The 21,755-nt window shown below is 32.8% G+C and overlaps 9 protein-coding genes across 9 annotated transcripts; 3 read left to right on the top strand and 6 right to left on the bottom strand.

Annotated features, from left to right (window-relative positions):
* Positions 1 to 203: 203 nt before the first annotated feature.
* On the top strand, positions 204 to 680 carry RO3G_11618 (uncharacterized protein; the record flags this gene model as incomplete). The annotated part of the gene is made up of 1 exon (XM_067666202.1): positions 204 to 680. The coding sequence occupies one exon, from the start codon at positions 204 to 206 to the stop codon at positions 678 to 680; it is 477 nt and encodes a 158-aa protein (XP_067522303.1).
* Positions 681 to 853: 173 nt separating this feature from the next.
* Positions 854 to 2,160, bottom strand: RO3G_11617 (uncharacterized protein; the record flags this gene model as incomplete). Its single annotated transcript, XM_067666201.1, has 7 exons — positions 854 to 896; positions 1,073 to 1,193; positions 1,251 to 1,403; positions 1,456 to 1,545; positions 1,640 to 1,705; positions 1,763 to 1,849; positions 1,902 to 2,160. The coding sequence occupies 7 exons, from the start codon at positions 2,158 to 2,160 to the stop codon at positions 854 to 856; spliced, it is 819 nt and encodes a 272-aa protein (XP_067522302.1).
* An 887-nt stretch (positions 2,161 to 3,047) lies between these two features.
* RO3G_11616 (uncharacterized protein) lies at positions 3,048 to 5,996 on the bottom strand (the record flags this gene model as incomplete). Its single annotated transcript, XM_067666200.1, has 11 exons — positions 3,048 to 3,059; positions 3,098 to 3,238; positions 3,319 to 3,450; positions 3,502 to 3,651; positions 3,707 to 4,025; positions 4,075 to 4,679; positions 4,732 to 5,273; positions 5,325 to 5,388; positions 5,445 to 5,543; positions 5,597 to 5,653; positions 5,715 to 5,996. The coding sequence occupies 11 exons, from the start codon at positions 5,994 to 5,996 to the stop codon at positions 3,048 to 3,050; spliced, it is 2,403 nt and encodes an 800-aa protein (XP_067522301.1).
* A 2,798-nt stretch (positions 5,997 to 8,794) lies between these two features.
* Positions 8,795 to 9,590, top strand: RO3G_11615 (uncharacterized protein; the record flags this gene model as incomplete). The annotated part of the gene is made up of 6 exons (XM_067666199.1): positions 8,795 to 8,814; positions 8,938 to 8,992; positions 9,179 to 9,242; positions 9,302 to 9,332; positions 9,373 to 9,446; positions 9,586 to 9,590. 6 exons carry the CDS (start codon positions 8,795 to 8,797, stop codon positions 9,588 to 9,590), a joined length of 249 nt encoding a protein of 82 aa, XP_067522300.1.
* Positions 9,591 to 9,996: 406 nt separating this feature from the next.
* Positions 9,997 to 10,565, bottom strand: RO3G_11614 (uncharacterized protein; the record flags this gene model as incomplete). The annotated part of the gene is made up of 2 exons (XM_067666198.1): positions 9,997 to 10,179; positions 10,260 to 10,565. The coding sequence occupies 2 exons, from the start codon at positions 10,563 to 10,565 to the stop codon at positions 9,997 to 9,999; spliced, it is 489 nt and encodes a 162-aa protein (XP_067522299.1).
* A 152-nt stretch (positions 10,566 to 10,717) lies between these two features.
* Positions 10,718 to 10,932, bottom strand: RO3G_11613 (uncharacterized protein; the record flags this gene model as incomplete). Its single annotated transcript, XM_067666197.1, has 2 exons — positions 10,718 to 10,848; positions 10,908 to 10,932. 2 exons carry the CDS (start codon positions 10,930 to 10,932, stop codon positions 10,718 to 10,720), a joined length of 156 nt encoding a protein of 51 aa, XP_067522298.1.
* Positions 10,933 to 11,926: 994 nt separating this feature from the next.
* Positions 11,927 to 12,880, bottom strand: RO3G_11612 (uncharacterized protein; the record flags this gene model as incomplete). The annotated part of the gene is made up of 2 exons (XM_067666196.1): positions 11,927 to 12,433; positions 12,485 to 12,880. The coding sequence occupies 2 exons, from the start codon at positions 12,878 to 12,880 to the stop codon at positions 11,927 to 11,929; spliced, it is 903 nt and encodes a 300-aa protein (XP_067522297.1).
* Positions 12,881 to 15,481: 2,601 nt separating this feature from the next.
* Positions 15,482 to 15,783, bottom strand: RO3G_11611 (uncharacterized protein; the record flags this gene model as incomplete). Its single annotated transcript, XM_067666195.1, has 2 exons — positions 15,482 to 15,493; positions 15,583 to 15,783. 2 exons carry the CDS (start codon positions 15,781 to 15,783, stop codon positions 15,482 to 15,484), a joined length of 213 nt encoding a protein of 70 aa, XP_067522296.1.
* Positions 15,784 to 16,781: 998 nt separating this feature from the next.
* RO3G_11610 (uncharacterized protein) lies at positions 16,782 to 21,477 on the top strand (the record flags this gene model as incomplete). Its single annotated transcript, XM_067666194.1, has 17 exons — positions 16,782 to 16,921; positions 16,974 to 17,089; positions 17,162 to 17,253; positions 17,312 to 17,613; positions 17,677 to 17,920; positions 17,968 to 18,020; positions 18,077 to 18,406; positions 18,461 to 19,285; positions 19,380 to 19,815; positions 19,868 to 19,935; positions 19,990 to 20,188; positions 20,242 to 20,418; positions 20,472 to 20,618; positions 20,672 to 20,860; positions 20,918 to 21,089; positions 21,144 to 21,290; positions 21,347 to 21,477. 17 exons carry the CDS (start codon positions 16,782 to 16,784, stop codon positions 21,475 to 21,477), a joined length of 3,768 nt encoding a protein of 1,255 aa, XP_067522295.1.
* Between the last annotated feature and the right edge of the window lie 278 nt (positions 21,478 to 21,755).

Genomic DNA, 21,755 nt, shown 5'->3' with positions numbered 1-21,755 from the left:
GGAAATTATTTTTTATACTTCATTCCATCATGTCATTTCGCCTCACCCTTGCTCGTAATCTTTTAAGGCAAAACATAACATCTACCATTCATCGTCCAGCAAGGTTAAATTACCAAACGAACTGCCGTTCTCAATTACGCAAAAATCAGCAACGATTCTATTCAATAGAGAGCAGTAAACAAAGTTTTTCAAAGATATCCAATATGGTATCATCTCCTGATATTATTCAAGCAGCCAAATTAGAAACAGTGAAAAAAGCAGAACCCAAGGTATCCAAATTGAAGGAACTTTCCAAAAAATACGGGGCTGTAGGTATCCTGGTCTATTTGGGTGTTGGCTTTGTGGATTTGGGTGTCACGTTGGGTATCATTCAATTTGCAGGTTTGGAAAAAGTGAAAGCCTTAGAGGAAGGCACGCTAGATATCATACGTAGCACGGGTGAAAAAATAGGTTTTGTCAAAACAAAACCAATTGAAAACAGTGCAGAACCATCAAACAAGGATGAGGATCCATCCTTTGCGTCTGTTCTTATATTAGCATACGGTATTCATAAAACGCTTCTTCTTCCTGTTCGATTAGGCATTACTGCAGCTATCACTCCAGCTGTTGTTCGTAAAATACACCAGTTGGGTTGGGCCCGTTACTTTCCAAGATTGTTGGGTGCTTCTACACCCAAATAGACAATATATATATATAAAGACATAATATCTCAAATGTATAACCAATTTTACTTGTAATAATAATAATAAAAAAAATCAAAATTAGAGTGCATATAGCTTATTTTATTACATTTGAAGGCGATCATTCTCATTGGGACAATATATTGCCTCAGTCTCATTGTATTTACTGCGTACTACTTTCTGGGACTGCGGCTTAAAAAACGAGTTCCAAGTAGCCTATGATTAATCAATTACTATCGTGCTTTTTTTTTTTTAAAAAAAAAAAAAAAATGACTTGTATTTACTTTGGCCAGGAATGCATGCCCATCGGCAGATGGATGAAAACAATCAACATCGCTAAAAAGTATTCGCGTTAAATTATATAAAAAGTACAATGTGTTGCTTATTTTCACCTGTATATTTTCATGGGAGCACCTGAAAAGTCAATAGAGGTAGGAGTATGCATAACACCAAAGGAATCATCTTTTAAAGCATTATATTTCAAATGAAGCTTATACAATGCATTATTATAATCTATAATGCAAGAAATTAACTGTTTGTATCCTTTATATTCTTTTTTTTTCTTCTTACCACTTGCAAGTTGATTCATTTTTGGACGATTTGACGCGCCTACACTACAAGGACATTGGAGCTGATTATATTGAAATCTACCAAACATGGATGCTTTACAATAAAGATGTCCATGAGTCGCCATATAAACATCAGAAATATTCCAATTGTTAACTACACAGGGGATAAGTCAATTGCTAACATCAATCAAGTTAGCAAAACTTACTTAAATTTACAATGACTCGAGGAACTTCTGCTCTAACGCGACTCAACATATCATCCAAGTGTTTGCTGTAAGTTTCTGGGCTCGTTTCGCCTTTTAGCGGTAAAAAGCAAGAATAACACAAATCCAACGCTAAACAACGATCAATATGAATTTACAATTGTTTACTTGAGCGATTTTTTTATACCTCCAATTTGGACATTAATCAATTTCCAATCATTCTCAAAGTCTACTCCTGGCAATGTCTTCATTTCTACAATATATTAATTTTAATCACTTTCTCAAACCTTATATGTAATCAAGCACGTACTTGAAACAAGATAAGTGACCTCGGTTGGTAAACTCATGGCGAACGAGGCGCTCTGAGCTGCATTTAATACATCCAGGTCTGGTATATCTACGCACAGAAAGTAAGTCAAATATGCTTAGATATTAATAAGAATAATCACATTGTTCTAAAGAACAAAGGCCAAAGCGACAAAGCTCAATCTCATGCTCTGAAAGGGAAGCACCGTTCACCTGAGGACTGTATTTTTTAAGTATGTTGGGTATTGTTACTGCACCAGGATCGCCACCGACTGCAAAAGAGATTCCTCGAGCCTCATGACTTGACACATTATCCCAATGAGCTGATCCTCGAAGACCTTTTGCTGCAGCAGCAGCAATGATGCTACCAATCGTAAGCAACTCTCCTCTTTCCTTACACATAAAAAAAAAGGGAGTGTACTTTACCTATCACCTAATGCACCCACCACTTTTATGTCATCAGGTCGAAGATTAAATACAGAGTCGGCAGGAGCGGTTCTTGGAGGTAAACTAGGGCAATCTTCAATTTTAGAAACATAATTGCAGGTTACAGTAAAAGACAGCGCTAACGCATAGACGCATATTGTTTTAAAATAACGCATTTTTTTTTTCTGTATGCGCGTTAAAGGGTTTTGATTATGGAAAGGTTAGGGACTATTTCACTTTAGCAAAATTGTTGAAAAATAATAAAAGGAAGAAGGAATATGCTTTGAATTTTTATTGTGTTCTTGTACAAGTTATGATGGTCAAAATTCAAATCACAATCCAAGGAAAAGAGAGTGAATAGCGAGTGTATTTAGAAACAAATGATGGCTGAATAATGTCTATTGTAGATGACACTGAAATTGTTACTTGTATCGCATTTAGTACCAAGTTTATTTGAATTTAGCACGATCATATTTGCTGTAAACAAACACATTATATTCTTTTCAAGTGTAAAGCTAGAATGATCGCAATTTTCTAAATAAAATTGTGATTTATGTGTAATGGAATGAATGCTTTTTTTTTCCTACAATGAATTAAGCTAGAGTATTTAAATAAACTTAATGTGTTTTACTGCATAAAAACGCGTATAAAATCAGTTTATTATGTAACATAAAAAAAATGGTGAGAAATTACAGGTAAAAATTTTTAACGTCGTTCGCTCCAAATGGCTCACTACACGTAGGACAACGTCTTTGTCGAGTTTCTAACCTAGCATCAATACAGCTCTTACAAAATGTATGCATACATCTTATAAGAATATGACTTCTAAAACGAGTACGACATGTATTGCATTTAAGAAGCGCCTATAAAGATTCCTTAATAACAGACGTTATTGTTATTATCTTTTTCTTACTCTTAGTTCATCACATTCTTCAGCTAGTTGTTGTTCCATTGGATTTTCACCTTGAGACATCTTGTCCCATTTTTTCTTCATTTTGTCATAGTTTTCTTTTATACTTTCTTGTAATTGCTTTTCTTCGTCCAATGCTTTCGTCTTTTCTTTTAATATTTTTTGAAGCTTTTTATTATCGTCCTTAGTTTTTAGTTTCATTATCAGCAAAATATACTACTTACTTCGACTAATAATATATCGTTTTGATCTATAGTAACACGATAATCATCGCATACATGTGAAATATCTTCTAAGTCAATTCTGTCCTCTTCTATGTTTCTATTTAACTTTCTAAGTTCATTCTCTTTCTCAATCTATGTAACAAAGATTGGTTTAAAGGCTAATCATACATAATATATACATACGACTTGTATTTCTAAATTCTTTTCTTTCTCTTCCAATTGCTTAATCAGCACTTGCTGTTTCTCTCTTGTAGCTTTCAAAGAAGACACAGTAGACATTTGCTTCTCTTTTGCTGATAATAAAGATCCAAATGTTTGGGCATATTTTAATATCTAATTAAGCATTTTGTTACAAAAACACAGATGATCATCCTTCGCAATGGCCTACCTCTGCCTGTAGTTTTAATATTTGATCTCGCTTTTGACTAAAATCAAAAATTTTCTTGCTTTGCTGTTCCTCCAATTTACCATAAATGCTGGCTACTGTATCAATCTCTTCCAGTAAATGACCTTCATTTTTTTCAAAGAAATCAGCCATTAATGTCAACTTTTTAGATTCCTCAAGTACTTGGTCATATTCTTTAATCATCGGATGCAAACTACATTTTTGCAAGGTTTCTTGTAAACGTTGAGTATCAAATTGAAATGCACTTTCAGTTTCTCTATTTTCTATGAGTTCTATACTTGATAATAAAATATCCATTCGACTACATAATTGTGAGTTTTTCAAATAAAGAACCTATTTTATAAACTTACGTTAATTGTTCTTTTAAATCGTTATATGTGTTTGCTTCTTTTTCAAATGGTCCAGCCATTTCTTGTTCATTTTTTAATTTATCAATTCGACTTTCCAAGGAAGAGATTCGCGTTTTACCCTGTGTTGCAAACGAAATCACCTTTTCCTGATTTTCCTTTTCACGCGTTTCTTTCATCTTTTGCTCGTCCACCAAGGATTGAAAGCTATCTCTTTGTCCACGAATTCGATTTAAATCGCCCTCCATCCGACGGATCTCGGATTCCATGGTGACACTTTGAGAGATCTTTTCAGATTTGACTTGGTCAATAAGTTGCTTTCTAGCTGCAGACATCTTGTCCAAGTCGCGTTCCAGCTCGACTCGTCTTTGCTCCAAGTCGTGACATCGACCTCGATAATGATCAATCGAAAGCTGCAGAGTTTTAACATATTCTGTTTCCAATAATTGTTCTTCACTCAATTTAAACATGGACAAAAGTCTGTCTTCATCTTGTAAGAGTATTTGGCGGTCTTTCTTTAAATCTTCAATCTCCTTTTCTCTTGCCGATAAAATAATTTTGTGTTCTTCTAATTGTGTTTTCGTTGCTTGTTCTTCTGCAGGTCCTCTCTGTAATATGAAGCAAATGATGAGGATGGCTATTGTTTATACGACTATTTACCTCCAATGTGCTATCTTGTATTTCCTTTTTTGTTGCAGAAGATGCAGGCTCATCATTTGTTACCGTAGTTTCATTATTGATATTATCTGTCACTTCACCCAGACCACCTTGTTCTAAAGCTGTTACAGTCTTACTCTTTGCGCGATCTTTTCTTTTGCAAGTCGCTGAAAGTTCTTGAATACAGTCTTCCAGCTTGTCTGTAGATTCTTTTAATTGTCTTTTTGCTGATACAACATCTCCTTCTGCCATTTTTGTTTGTTCTATCAATTGCTGCAATTTTGTCTGTAGTTCCTTAGCAACTTGTTCTCCGCGTTGATAGCTCTCTTCCAGATCAATAATTTCAGTCTTGAGCCAGTCGGATATAATCACACGTCTGAGCATAATATCATCCTCTAGTCTGTATTTCCTTTCAATCAATTCAGCTTGTTTGCTCCAACTTTCTAGCCTTGTCAAAGCTTTTGTTCCAAGCTCTTTGATAGTTAACAAACTGTTGTAACACCAATCTTTTTGGTTGTCAATATCCATATCATTTGGTAAAGGCACTATACAATATTAATTAGCATGTGCTGTATATGCTCTTTATAAATATTTACTTGAAGAATCTGAAAAATCAAGATTGACCAATATTTTAGCCATAAAAAGTATTTCGGTTTGAATCTATTTCAAACAGGTAAGATAAACCTTGTTATTGTTGCTTAAAAGTATTATTTTACTAAATTCCAATTGATGCGTAGTAAGCTTTGATTTGTTTCTCTATTTATAAATTTCTGCTCAAGTGCCTCATGCTTTTTTTCCAAGTAATTCACTTCGTCCTAATTGTATATAATTAGATCTCTTACTTTTGCTGCTTTTAATTTAATTTTACTTTAGCTGAACGCATATGGGTTAATAAAGCATCTTTGGAATATGTATCAAGGTCAATCTACACACGCGCACAGAACAGAATAATTAGTTTTCTTTTTAATAAAGAGTTGATTTCTTACTGGAAATTCTATATGAGCAGCAGGAAAAGTTTCAATAGGTGTGGGTGGCTCAATAGGAGTGGATGGTTCAATAGGAGTGGATGGTTCAATAGGAGTGGATGGTTCAATAGGCGTGATTGTTGGATGAATGGCCAATGGTGCTTGTTGCTGTTGCTGTTGAACATTCATTGAACTTGTAAATCTCTTTTTAAGAGGCGGCCTAGAAGGTGTTGATGATATTGTATCTTCTCTTGTACCTTCTTCCATGAAAGGGCGCTTTTTTTCAGAAGTTAAATTGTTCATTTTGCGTTTGATTAAATAATAAAAGACGTGAAAAAAAAAAAAAAAAAAAAAATAGAGAGAGAGCTCAAGATTGAAGGGGTTTCAAATTCAGTGACTTTTGATTGCACACAAAAAATGCATGCATGGGAATATGTATGAAGAAACAGAAAGATAACCCTCAATACACAAATCAAAACATACACTCAGAGTTTATATACAAGCTTCATTAATAAGCTTGTAACACTCTTGATTTTGAATCATTAAGATCTCAAGAAATAAAAATAAAAAAAAAACCTCTACAGCTGGTTGAAATTTGAAGCTGTGATAAAGAATTACTGATAAATGGAAATAGTTTTTTTTATTACATCTTTACTTCATTCTTTACAATGAATCAAAACGATACAGTATGAGAGTCTAGTTTATTGCATCTGAACAATAGGTATATCAAAATGAACTATAAATAAAATAGAGAATGAAAAAGCAAAAGCAAAGAGTACCTTCGTAAAAAATAAAAATAAAAATAAAATAAAATTCAATCAAGAAACCAGTGCTGTCCTTTTTTATTTTTAAAGATCAATTCTTTAAGCTTTAATCAAGAAGTATCCTATTTTCTCATTACAATGTTTTCATGCCGAATATCTTACTCTATTTTTGCTTTGATAGATCAGATATGCATGAGAGTCTCATAAGACTATTAATCACTTTTGTCTGTGCTACTTTGTAGGACAATGATTTATTCGTGATTGGTCACTGGTTATTTTGCATTATTTTTTTCTTTTCTTTTCAATGTCAAAGTTACTTTTCAGTCCTGAATTCTTGGCCTCTGGTTATAGTCATGAATTTCGTGAGTTTCTATCTCGCATCATACAAGCAAAGAGCAAAGCAGTAAACATGAGAAAATATTTTGTTGGTGTTGATTCTAAGTGCATTACAATAGGAAGAGAAAAATCAAGTCGAAGAAGAGCTGATTCATTTATCTTCAAAACTTGGCTCATCTGATCCTTCTACTGTAAGAAGATATGGAAAATACGCGTTTATATTCGAAAAGAATATTAACCTTTAAAAAGTCCAAGAAGATGAAAGAATATCTAACACGATTAATACATTGCTTCATGTTGGGATATTCTGTTGATTTCAGTATTATTTACGCCATCATGACAACTCAAAGTGGAGAAAGCGCATTAGATAAGAGAATTGGTAAATATATAGCTTTTTATTAAGAAAAAGAAAACTCATAATGGTGAACAGGATACCTTGCTTGCACATTATTTTTACAAAAAAACAATGAACTTTGTATTATGTTAATCAATACTTTACAGAAGGATTTACAAAGTCAAAGTTATTTAGATCAGAGCGCAGCCTTAAACGCAGTTTGTTATTTATATCACCCAGAGATACCAGAAAGTGTGATTGATCTTGTACTTAAAACAATGCAAGTCCCCAAGTAAGTTATATCGCTATTTATACTGTTTATTAATACGAAATAGGCAAGTAGTGCGTAAAAAGGCAGTAATGGCTCTTTATTTTCTTTATGAAAAATATAATTTACCTATAGATCGAATCGAACCAAGTTTAAGACAAGCATTAAATGACCAAGATCACAGTGTTGCCTTTTCAGCCTTGTCAGTGTGGAAAATGATACTTCGAAAAGATTTCCGGGATGACATATTACCAGCTGTTTGTAGAATTAATAGACAAATCATTGAAAGAAGGGTTCACAAATCATTTAATTATCATGGTGTATTAGCACCTTGGGCCCAATTAGATTGCTTGGCCATTTATGAAATTTATATAAGACATAATACTCATAATGAAAGGTAAATATCAAATCAATTCATCCTATATATTAATTCATCAGTAGTATATTAATGGAGATACATCAAATTATAAAAGAATGCTTGAATTCGATCTTAAGAAAAGTGGATGCAGCATTTGGTAATCAACATGTTGTGGCATATCTATTAAGTAGCTGATTGTTTTTTTTATTTTTTTATAGCTATTTTATTAGAGTGCACAAAGTTATTAGGCTTATTAAATACACAGGAAGATACATTTGATTATTTGGATTCCTTTCTAGAAGCAAGCAATCATAATTTAAAATATTTGGGTCTACTTTGTTTATCTTTTATTGATCGCGACCTTTGGAAAGAGGATTGGCAGAAGCTATTAGGAAAAGTGATACTTGATTCAATAGATGATGACACAGTCATTCAAAAGGTAAATAAAACATACAAGAAGAGCATGTGCTTATTTTGGATTAGACACTTGAACTTTTGGATTCTGTTATGAGCCTCGGAGTATTAAAGAAAGTGAGTACTGATGTTTTGAAAGCAATATCCAAGAGCGATGAAAAAGAAATGAACGAGTTGGTTGGGCATTGGTTGATTCAATGCGTGAATGATTATCATATTGATGTAGATGAGTGGTATATAGACACGATGTTATATGCTCTAGCAGAAACAAGAAAGTATTTGGATCAAACATTTGTTGAATCACAGTGTCAGATAATAAAGACATGTAAGTGCTATGGAACAGATATACTGTGAGTGTTCCTATATAAATTAGTATGAATAGTATTGGATGAGGAATTAATAGAAACAAAGCTAAAAGAAATGATGGTTGATTTATTATATAAATTACTAAAGAAATCAAATACAAACGTTTATTCTTCTTCTTTCACAAAGTTAGCCTTTTCGGTAATAGCAATGCATTAATTTGCTCTCTTTTTATTTGTTTATTTATTATTACTAGGTACTTGGTGAATATGGCTATTTGTCTGATCAATACACAGAAATAGATTTTATGAATCAACTACAAAAATGGGTTTTGTTATTAGAAGGTATATAATATATATTATTTAATAAGAGGTAATAACAATTGAACTAGGCGACGACGATTTACAATTAATTGGACTTTTGGCTATAAAGAAATGCATATTAAGAAGTAAAACTTGGCTTTCTAGTTTACAACCCATATTAAAAGAATGTCAAAAATCAAGTGTTCCTGAAAAGCAAGAGGTTTTTAAAACTATCCTATTTTTTATTATTATTAACTGTGTATAATAGTTGTATCAAGAACTAATTCAGATAATAAATGATGACAGTTTCAAAAAGGAAATACAAGAATCCACTGTTAATTTAGCTCAAACAGTAATTCATTAAAGTAAAATATATATTTTTTTTTATATTAATTTTTATAATTAGCTTTCAATAAACCCTAATCGACCTACAACAACAATAGGAAGATTTTCAAACTATGGTAACCCAGGTATAAATAAATAGGAAAGAAAGCAGTGATAGTGATTGTATATTTATTCTTATTATCAGTGCCTAAACAATATCCTCGTGGTATCTTCAAGTAAGAGTGTACAATTAAACTTTAAATTTTCTTATTTTAGTAACAATAGCAGTAATCATAATAATCCAGCAACAGCAGCAACAATGACAAGTGTTCATAAGAAGACAAGATTAGGTAAGTTTATATGATCTTTCTAGGCTTTTTATATCTCAATAATTCAAATAGAAGGAAGACATAATGCAGAAGAGGTACCTGTTATTTCATCTTGCTTTCTTAATATCTAATCTCCTTTAATGCAGAATCTTGTTTCTAGTTTAATTAATATGGATTTACAAGACAGACTATTAATGACTACAAAAGAGTTTGGAGAACTTTGGGTTACATTTGAAATTGAAGAAAAAAGAAAGATGCCATGCTTTATTAATGAATGCGAGACACTAGCTCAAGAGTTGAGTACAAGTTGGGATATTCAAATTGTACAAGTGATTGGCAGAGAATTCATTGCCTTTCATACTTTTGATGTACTAATCCATGTTGCTTTATTTCAACATGAATTTGAACTAACGATAAGAACAAGAAATAATGTAAATGAAATTACAAGATTTTTATCAAAAATATATTAAAATATGTAAGAAAGAATAGCTGTGTGCATAGTTATCATCTAAATAAAAGTGTGTGAGTGTGAGTTTGATATTACTTTCTATCTCAGATAAACCTACACGCTTTAAGAACATATTGTAGTTTCATCCGTATCAGGTGCATTTAAACAGGATTGGATGAGATTTTTGCCTTCTGGTTTTGTTACTAAAGGTTGAAGTTTTGGTGTTGTAAAAGTATAAACCAACCCAGTCTCGGAAACAACCAATAATAATACTTGAGTGCCTGTAAGCGTACTTAGTTCGTATGCCTAAATAAATAATCAGTTTTTTTTTTTTTTTTTTTTTTCCTTTTTTTTTTTTTCCCAGTAAAAAATAATAAACTGTTTACTTTCTTCATGATACCAGCTTTTCTTTTAGAAAAAGTAATATGGCGTCTGGTTTTATCTTCAATATATTCAATCTTTATTTTACGACGACCTGAACGTTTAGCTGGTTTCTTTTCGTCTTCGTCATCGTCGTCTTCAAGGTCCTCATTTGTATCCAGTTGGCCATTATCCATAATGACTTGACCCAACTGAGGAAGTTGTTGCTGCTGTTGCTGCTGCTGCGGTTGAGGTCTCATAATACCAGGTAAAAGAGAATTACTTGTAGGCTGTACCATGTATTGATTTGAATAATAACCTGTAGATTGCATATTATTTTTTTCAGGGAAAAATATTATTTTACTTTAATTGGGAAAAACAAAAAAAAAAGTTCAGTTTGGAAAGTGCGAAAATAGAATTATAATAGACTGGGTACGGTCCGGAGTTGATAAATAATGTGAGATTTATCTCATGCATAATTTTATTATTTTTGCTCTTCTTGTTGAGGCCTGTCTGTATAAATAAAAGGTGGATAATAAGTGCCATACATTGTATTAGGATACATTGGCATGGCTGAGAAACCAACAGGTACTGAATAAGGATCTAAAAGATAACCTAAAAAATTAAGGTTTAATGACAGTGTTTTTTTTTGTTGTTGTTCCCTTTCTCCTTACCTTGACCACTATTATCAAATGGCATTCTGTTACTATGGCAACTTTTGTTAGTAACATTCTCCTTCACTTTCAGTGCATCCCGAACCTTTGATATCTCTGTTTGTTCCTTGAATCCCCTTTAACAGATGTTCCATCTGGTCCAGTTACATTGGTTGCCTGCATTCCTTTAGGTCCTTTAATTAAGTCATATTCAACCTAGAAATATTCATTATTCTTTTCAATTTTATTTACTATGTAATACCTCTTCGCCCTAAAGAAGAGAATGAGTATGTAGGGTTGCATATCATCATATTATTACCTCCGCTAAACTTTTAAACCCGCCATCGTTATGAATAGATGTATGATGTACAAACACTTCTATACGGATTGATCAGCAAAAAAGAAAAAGATAAAAAAAAGAGAGAATCAAATGCATTTTATCAACCTTCATTTTGCTCTCGATTGCTTGGTACAATAAATCCATATCCCTTTATTGAATTAAAAAATTTTACATGGCCTTTTTGTCTAATCGTTGATATTTCCATAATAAAATACACAAGGAAAGAAAAATAAAAGAAAATAAAAAAAAAATAAAAAAAACAAGACGAATATAGGCGAGTGAAAGAGAAAGTGAAACTTGCGCCTCACAGATATATGAATAAGCGTATCTTTTTTTTTATTTGTTTATGCGTCATTTTATATATGAAGATCGTCCTATTTATTATGTAAGAATACATTCTTTTAGTATTCTCTCTTTTATTCATGTCGTGTGCGTTTGTCTCTTTTTCTTTACGAGTTGCATGATAAGACTGACATTCAAAATCAAGCTCATGCCTTTTTTTTTTTTTTTTTTTTTGAGGCGCAATTTGTTGTCTTGAATCAATTTTTAAAGGCTACATTTTCTTTTATTCCAAATAATAAATAATAAAATATGATGCTTATAGTTTCTGTTGTATGTGTGTATATCTATAGTAATGCGCATATTGAAAGGATGTTGTATACAATGAATTAGAGGAAGGCATATAAAAGGGTATTTTTTTTTAACATTTTGAAGGTAAATAAGTTTTTCCAAATACGTTCTTTACAAATTTCTCCAATACGCTTTTAATTATATCGTAATGTCGATTATTCAATTCAGTAAAGCTATCAGAAAATATTTGCTTTTCTTGCTCTTGGTGCTTAAAATACTGAAACAAGTAACTTAGAGCGATATTCACTGTGCGTTCACCATAGTGAATCGTCAATTCACCGCAATGTCGAATCATTTCTTCATAGACATCCGTATTGAGAAATCGTATAAAGCTCGATTCCAACAATAAATAAATCGAAATCTTGGCGTCATAAAAGATAGTTTTCCCATTAAATTCATGTTGAGTGGATATTAACTGACTTTTAATACTACGCTTGACTTTGTCATCCAAATTGATTTGAAGTTGAGCATTGTCTGAGATATAAGTGTTATAAATCACTTGAGCCATTTTCCTTTGTTCGTCTATGCATGCTAACCCTCTATTTTTCTCAAATTGTTCTACTTCTAGAAAGAAGAACTAAAAGACATTAATGAGTAAATTATTCATATATTTCACAAAGCTATTTACGAGGTTTTCTGAACTGTATTCATCCAAGAGGTAATATAAAAAGTAACAAAGTGGAACCTTAGATTCTAATATCGCTTTCAATCCTTCCTTTTTAATTTCATATACACATACATCCACTGGCGTTGGTTCACCAAAAAAGCTTTCCAGCTTATGTGATGATTTACTGACTTTCTTTTTATACAAGTTGTGTACATCCACAAGAGGCGTAGACAGTAATTCATCGACTGTAATTGAAGCTAAAGAATTGATGACAGTCGTAAGGCTGTTGCGTCTCGTAGTTGGCATATCTTCTGTTACTAAAGATGATCTTCTTGATTTAGTTATTGATTTTTTTGTTCTGCTGTATAGTATTAATTCGCTACTACCACCAAATGATGCTCTTCGTACTTTTGACATAATAATAATGAATGGAATGGAGTAATAAATGAGTGAATAGAGAAGAAATATAGAATGAGAAGGGGGTTTTTTTTTTTAATTAAAGTATTATTCAAGAGAGAGAAGTATCGAATGATCAGTTAATACACATGCTTATTACACGCTGATTGCTAATTAAAATAGAAACAAAAAATTTGTTAGTTTATCAAATCCAATGTTGTGCAAAATATTACTTTTCTCAGACAATAATAATATCTTTTAGCTTGATTTGCTGTAATAAAGCACACACTAGAGCATAAAAGAAATAAAAACTAATAAGTATAACTCGTGAATGCTTTTATGCAACAAAAAGAGAGATCCTCTTTAATTAATATATTAATTGATTATTCGCCTCTGTCATCAACACCTATTTAATATCTCATCTGTGTGCAACATTTTTTCCACACAGCAATACATACGCTCGACACACTGTTAATTTTATACATGTTATCAACAGGTTACTCATCTTAATTATCTTTTACTAAGCTAATAGATTTATCCCTGTTCTTTTCCAATTGCCAGTTTCGGACTCTTATGTAATTTATAGCAAAGTGGTGGCAATCTATCTCCTAAACAACCTCATGGCAGGGTCTTGTATGTGCGCGGTTATTCAATACCACTTTTATTATTAGAAGATAAAGAATGACAAGGGAGGTATTACCTATTGATCCATACTGTGTATTTTCTTTTCTAGTACAAAACTAAATTTGTTGTAAAAGTATTAAAAGTACTGCAATCTCAAAGTGAAACTAAAACTATGTAGGGTTTCGGATCAAAAATAAGGGATTAATGCCTATCACTTAAAAAGGGAATGCGGGGTTGAATTTAAAAATAATCTGGCAATTGTGTAGTTTGTCCAATTACATCTTTTTGTTTTACGTAACTTTATTACCGTGCTTTCCAAATGAATGAACTTCTAAAATGAGAAAAACCATATTGGCCATTTGAGTAAATGTAACAACTATTTTGGAAACATTAAAGGCATTTTCAAAAAAAAAAAAAAGAAAGAAAGAAAGAAAAAGGCAAAGACCACGGAGTGAAATTGAGTGTCTTATCCATTCCCAATAATCTGCTAGAGTAACTTGTGAAGAAGCCTCTATAATTTGATGTGTCAAAGTGTCGCTGCTATCCAAAGGTCGTATTTTAATACTATATCTTGCTTTTTCAATAAAGAACCTGATCTTCTTTTGATAAATTCGTATGTTATTTTAAACCAGACAACATAGTCAAACGCGATTTTTACTTTTTCTCACCCTTCTTCCTTATCAATTTTTTGAACAGCAAGTATCTTCTTATTAAAAAAGCAAGACTACTTAAAGTAGGAAATACAGATAAAACGGAAAAAGAAGCTTGCTTTGGACCCAGCAGCTCAGGAAATTTCATCTTCTAAAAAATCTGGAGGTAAATAAAACTTGTTATATAGAATTGTTACCAGTCAATAGAACAAGGCTAAAGTCATACATATATGGCTTTCAATGCTTCAGGTTCATCGCTTTTTTTTTAGATTATTTTCATTTTTCCCAAAAATTTGAAAAACGCAGTACACTGGATGAAGTCTATGACATGTCTTTCTCTTCTTACTCGGTTTTCTTTTAATTTTTTCGTCCTTGATCTCAAAAGATGTTTTTTCAATCCTCGTTTATTCCTTTTTGATCTGACATGGGCAATTAAGGTGTATTAAAAACACCGTGCGCTCATTTAAGTCTTTTTTTAATATAAATAAAAAAAAATTAATCGTGCATTGGATGAATCCAATAGTTCTTTGAACAGACTTCTGTCTTGAACGAGATTGTCATCAGTCAAATCCAGAAGAAACTAGTGAAAACATCTGCTTACAACTCTCTATGTTAATATCTTTATATTTTCATGACAAGTCACTGCTTCATACACTTGCATCACTCTTAATCCTTATACTCTTTGATGAGTTTTAATGAACATTAAAATTTTCATTCAAGAATATAAAACTTGTGTGATGTTTGATACAGTAAAAGTCCTACTGTAACACTAGTATCAATGCTTATACTAAAGTACACACTATATTAAAGGCTTGTGTAATGAAAGAAAGCATCAAATAATCCTTGTAGTTATCATCGAGCTATTACACATTACATTGATCCTTTTCATAGTAAAGAAATGTATGTTATATTATGTAATTTATAAGTAAAAATATATTCTATGAATCCATTTAGCGAACAGGAAATGTGTAAATAATTCATATAGCCATTGCCTTAAAGAGGTATGCCAATCCATATATAAATTAAACACTTTCAAGCTCTTCTCAAAAATAAACCGAACTATTGAAAAAAACAAATACAAATAGCCCCAGGTTCAACTCTAAAATTCAGAGCCGTTATTTTTCTGTTGAAAACTAAAATTAATTTTAAAAAGTGCTCTTGTTTTTCTTTTGTGCATTCTATTGTAACTTTCAATCATCTATTAAGTTGACAGGGAATAAAATTACAGAACAAGCAATGAAGATGTAGTATCATTTCAAGCTCTCGGAATTGAAGGTATCGCTTATAAATAAATTGACCTTAATGTGAGTAAAGGACCCTAGACTTCTCCTTGAAAGTAACATAGCTTTCAGCCCATATACTGTACATCAAGTTGTTTTTAAAATTTGTGAGCAAACAAAAAATCCGGATAACTAGTAGTAATTTCTATCAATATGGCGGTGACTTTACTTTTGTTATTATACAAAAAGCACTTCTTTTTAATTGCACAAATACAATTGCATGCTCTGCATATTCCATCAGGTGTTGTTCAAACAACGGTAAGCTTTCATCTGCACGCTGAATGATTTTTTGAGATCGAGCAGTAGCCATATCGCTTGTTTCAGCAGCATAATCGACCAAAAGAAACGCTTTATCCTTATACTGGTTCATTCTTTTTTGCTTAGTCTGACTTTTTCTTTACTATCACTTTTTGACAACTATAGAATCAAGCGTAAGTGCAATTTACTGTAGACATAAAATGAACCCCAAGTATCCGACATTCGTTTGGCCTTGCAAGCTATAACGCATTTTGAAATGCTTTTATACAAAACAAAGAATGGATATACTCAAAATCGGTCTAGCTTTTTCTCTACTATCTTTTGAAACCGTACATTTGGAAAAACTGAAGTTAGTTTATAATATAGAATTAATAAACTCCAATTAATACAAACAAATTTATAAGCATGCTATCTCTACCAAAGAAGATCCAAAGCTATTTTTATATATCTTGAATATATCTTTGTCCAAAATTGGCTGATGGAATTATCTGAACCTCAATGAGGTTACTATAAACTATGTGGCTACGAGAGTATGAAAGTCATCATTAACTCATGCACTTGCTAAAATCAGTCTTCCCTTGGCATACCAAAGGTACAATCGCATAATTTATGCTATAAGCTTTTAGAAAGAAGTCATTCAAAACTTGAGGAATACGAGGACAACTATAGCTTTCTTTTCTTTTTCTTTTGTCAAGATAATTAACTTTGAAAATCGAATTGGGCTGAACATTCTGCTTTACTGAAGAATCCCATGAGCAACAATATTTAATAAACAAATGCATCCACTAGAAATGAAATACAACTATTAGCTAGAAATGTATAATTCTTAGCACGCGTTTTTCCAAATCGAATAGAATGAATCGAAAGCTCTGAGACGCGTGTCGGTCTTAAAATCAGTCACACCTATACTTTATCCAAATTCGCATAAAACTATATTCGTATTTTGTTTCTTTTTTCTCGACAAACAAAACAATTAAAAAAATGTCGAACGCTGTGAATGCGTATATGATTGCCAATCTAATTGAAAAGGTTTTTAGGTAGTTATATCCTTGATAACGCTTTACTGAATAAACTTGATAGATGAGCAATCAGGACAGAGATTTCCGTTATATGGCTCTTAATGACCTCATGAGCGAACTTCAAAAAGACTCCTTTATCATGGAACCTATGATTGAAAGTAAAGTTGTTAGAGCTGTCTTACAACTTATGGACGATAAAAACAGTGAAGTTCAGAATTTGGCTGTTAAATGGTAAAATATTACTTCATGCTTTTTATGTATAAAAAATAACATTCTCGTGTAGTTTGGGTCCTTTAGTTAAACAAGTAAAAGAAGACTGCCTGATTGACATGATTGATCAACTTGATGAATATACAGCGCAAACTAAGAACGAAGAATTGCGAGGGATTGCAAGCGTGAGTAAGTGTTATGCTTTATTATTCATTTGCATGTCTTTTCTTCTCCTAACTTTCTTTTGTGTACAATAAATAGGCTTAAAAACAGTAATTACTGAAATCAATCAAGCTCAAGGGGGAGTCATTTGTTCTCGCGTTATTCCTAAACTATTGCGTAATATTCAAAATGTAAATCATCTCCCTTTATTTCATACTGCCTTACTCATTTTCTAAATCTGGTATCTAGGATAACCTAACCTATGAAATGGAAATGGATACATTGGATATTCTATCAGAAGTATTAACTCGATTTGGTGCACAAATAACAGTAGAGAGGCAAACTGAGATACAAAATGCTTTATTACCTTTACTTCATCACGCCCGTCCTGCCATTCGAAAAAGAACAACAATCGCTATAGGTCATTTAGTCACACACACAAATGATAGTTTATTTCAGCAGTTATTTGCCTATTTGTTGGATGGTCTCCGTTCCGACTCAGGATCTAATGAAAAACGAAGAACCTTTGTACAGTGTACTAGTGTCTTGAGGTAATGTAAAAAGAAGCTATTTTTATAACTATATTTATTTCTTTTTTTTTTTTTCTGGTATAGTCGTTACAGTACCATACGTCTTGGTAGACATTTGCCAGAGCTTGTTCCCATAATCATTTCTTACACCAAAAAATCCGAAGAAGATGATGAATTGCGTGAAATTTGTTTTCAAACACTTGAATCCTTTATATACAGATGTCCTACCGAGATAGCGCCTTTTGTAAACGAGATTACTCAGCTTGCATTAGAATATATTAAACACGATCCTAATTTTGCTGGAGATGACAGTGATGATGATTTAGAGGTAAGTAAATATACTTTTTCATCATATTATATTTATTCTTGAATCAGAACGAAGACGAGGAAATGGATGAAGACGAAGATGATGAATATGATGATATAGCGTATGTTGAATTAAATTTACTATATTCTTAAACCAATGCATTAAAAAATTTCGTAGTGATTATTCAGATGATGATGATGACATGTCCTGGAAAGTTCGTAGATCTTCCTCAAAAGTATTATGTGCTGTGATTGAAACAAGATTGGATTTGTTGCAACAACTGTACGAAAATGTTGCACCTGTATTAATCAATAGATTTAAGGAAAGGGAAGAATCTGTCCGTGTTGATTTGCTCCAAACCTTTATCGCCCTTCTTCACCAAACAAGTGCCTCTGAAGAAAGAGAAGATAGCTATCCAGCTTTGGGTAAATTAGGCTCTCTCAATTTTGATGGTATCAATGTTTTACCTGTTAAAAGGCCTGACAATTCAGCAAGTATCATAGACGGGTATATAACGTAATATAATGTGTTTATGATAGTAGACTCATCTATGCTTTTTAGATCAAGACAAGTTCTTATGGCACAAGTTCCCAAGTTATGCCGTGCCTTAGCTAAACAAGTAGGATCCAAATCAACACAAACACGCCAAATCAGCTTCCAGTTGCTTCGAGAGCTTGTTGTTGTTCTTCATGGTGGTCTCGAAGATCAAATCGAGTTATTTATCCCTACTATTTCAAATCTGCTTTCTGGTGCTTTATCTGATCAACATCAAATAGCCTCTTCCAACCTCAAGATTGAGGTTATTTCTTTCTTACGTGTCTTCTTCCGTAGCCATGCCCCAAATGCCATTCATTCCCGTCTTGACAAATTCTCTCCCATCATCATTCAATCTATCTCTGACAAGTATTACAAGATTACTTCTGAAGCCTTTTTAGCCTGTATGGAATTCATCAAGGTGATTCGACCCATCTACTACAACCCTGAAAGCCATCAATATGATATTTCTGAAATTGACCAGCAGCATGTGCCTTTCATTCACCAGATTTATGCCACTGTTTTACAGATTTTGGGTACGAGTGATGCTGACCAAGAAGTCAAGGAAAAATCCATCATGTGTCTTGGTGTCATTTTGACACAAGTCGGTGATGTTCTCCAGTCTCAACAAGGAGAAGCTTTGAATGTGCTCTTGGAAAGATTAAGAAATGAAGTGACCCGCTTGATCAGTATCAAGGCGCTCGCTGTTGTAGCCCAGAGCCCAGTTGCTGTCGGTGATAGCCTGCAAAAATGTGTTACGGTTGCTGCTGTTGAATTGACACTTCTTTTAAGAAAAAATAACCGAGGTTTGCGTATTGCTAGTTTAGAATGTCTCTGCATCTTGATTAGCAGGTAAAAAAAAATAATAATCATCTCACTGTGTGTCTTCTCATTCATTTTATTCATTCCCGTATAAAAGACACGGCGATCATATTACAAATCGTAGCTTAGCTAACTTGTTGAATGAAGTACGACCTTTAGTATCCGATACTGATCTTCACCTCCTTCCTCTTGCTTTACAAACAGTAGAATGTATCCTTGTCAAAAACCCCAAGACTATTGATGACATCAAGACATCTATCTTACCTACTTTATTTTGCTTGATTCAATCACCACTCCTTCAGGGTTCATCTCTTAACAGCTTATTGAACCTTTTTGCTGCTCTGGCCAAGGCCAGTCCCTCTGACTATCAATTTTTGGTAAAGGGACTTGTGGATCCTCTTTTAGCTGCAAAGAAATCCAACGTATCTGCAGGTAGTGCAACTGCTGTGACCAACAAGCAGGCTGCATCAACTGTTGCACAGTGTGTTGCAGTGTTGGCTGCGAATACAAGTGAAAGTAACTGTAAAGAAACCACTACTCAATTCCAATCTTATATTTTGGTAAGAACAATATCTATGTATATGAACCAAAAATTTTAATCTTTCTCTTCAGGATCCTTCAACGAATGAATCTGTTAAATATCTTAGTTTGTTAACACTTGGTGAACTTGGACGCAGAATGTAAGCCAAAAATGACACATTCAACGCCGCAGTGTATCTAACGTTTATTTACAGTAATTTGAGTGGATTTAGCGATATTGATCAACAAGTGATTGATTTATTTGGTGCTCAATCTGAGGAAGTTAAATTTGCTGCTGCATTTGCTTTGGGTAATATCTGTGTAGGAAACATTCCTAAATACCTGCCCTTGATCATCAGCCAAATCAAAGAGCAACCCAAAAAACGCTACTTGTTACTTCACGCATTGAAAGAGGTAAAAGTTTTTTTTTCTTTTTTTTTTTTGTAATAATTCATTTTTTGTTCTAGATTATCACTCGTTATAATGAAAACAAAGCCTCTTTAGGTGATACAGATGATCAGATCTGGAATTTGCTTCTTGAGAACAGTGAATCTGATCAAGAAGAGGGAACTCGTACGGTGGTTGCTGAATGTCTTGGTAAATTTGCTTTATCTGATCCTGCCAAATTCTTGCCACAGTTAGAGGTAAGTGCTAAGAAAGCAATAGTTTGCTCTTTATTTATGCTAATATAAAAAAGGAACGATTGTCTTCACCATCAATTCAGCTTAGGGCAGCGGTTGCCACTGCCATTAAATACACTGTTGTCGATCCTTCGGGAGAACATGATCCATTTTTAAAGCCAATCATCAAAAAATTTTTACAATTATTAGAAGACTCAGACTTGGTAAAATAATATATTATACAATAATTTGCTTACTAAAACGATTACGTAAAAAGAATGTTCGTCGTTTAGCTTTACTTACTATCAATTCCGCTGCGCTTCGTAAACCTCACTTGGTGAGAGAGACTCTTGTGAATCTCATTCCACTGCTATACCAAGAGACGGTCATTAGAGATGAACTTATTCATACTGTAGAAATGGGGCCTTTCAAGCATAAGGTGGATGATGGCCTTGAAATTAGAAAGGTTTGAGAAGTTTAAAAAAAAAAAAAAAAGAAAAACTTAAATATAACCTTATAACAGGCCGCTTATGAATGTATGTATACTCTTTTAAGCAACAGCCTTGACAGGATTGATGTCCACGGTTTCCTTGAACGCGTTACAATTGCTTTGAACGACCAGCATGACATCAAAATGCTGGCTTATTTGATGCTTATCCGATTAGGCAAAGTTGCCCCATCCGCTGTTACTCAAAGTAAAAAAAAAAAAATAGAGTTTGTAAGATCAAATTCCGACTTATTTTTGTTAGAACTTGATGATCTCGTTGAGCCACTCAAAACTACGCTTGATTTCAAAATGAGAAGCAATGCTGTTAAGCAAGAAGTTGAAAAGAACCAGGAATTAATTCGCGCTGATCTTCGATGTATTCTTTCACTGTCCTCTCTTTGTGATGAAGGTAATACATCAACAAAAACGGGGTTTTTGTCTTACCGATAACATTGATAATTTTAGCCGTATCTCCTCACTTTTATCAATTCATGAATGAGGTCAAGGTTGGACCACTTGCTGTAGAATTTAAATCCATTGTAGATGAAGCAGAAAGTCGAGAATACAGAATAGGTGATTATATGGATCTTTCTTAATAAATTGTATCATGAATAAATATGAAAGGAACAAATGAAACTTTATTGTTTGTCATAAAAAAGAAGTTTTCTTCGGTTTCTCTGAAATAGAATTGATACACACTTTTTTGTCTTCCCATTTTTAGAAAGAGAACTCAAATCGATTGTTATTTTTATCAAAGAATTGTATCGAATCACAAAAAAGCCTGTTGAATATAGGACATACGTGTCAAACCATGACTAGGTTTAAAATATGATCTTTTTATTTTATCTTTAATATCCATTAATTACGATGACAA

Source organism: Rhizopus delemar, genomic scaffold (assembly GCF_000149305.1).
Source record: "Rhizopus delemar RA 99-880 supercont3.9 genomic scaffold, whole genome shotgun sequence".
NCBI lineage: Eukaryota > Fungi > Mucoromycota > Mucoromycetes > Mucorales > Rhizopodaceae > Rhizopus > Rhizopus delemar.
Note: the sequence above shows the minus strand (reverse complement) of the source record. Positions and strands in the feature narration are given on the sequence as shown.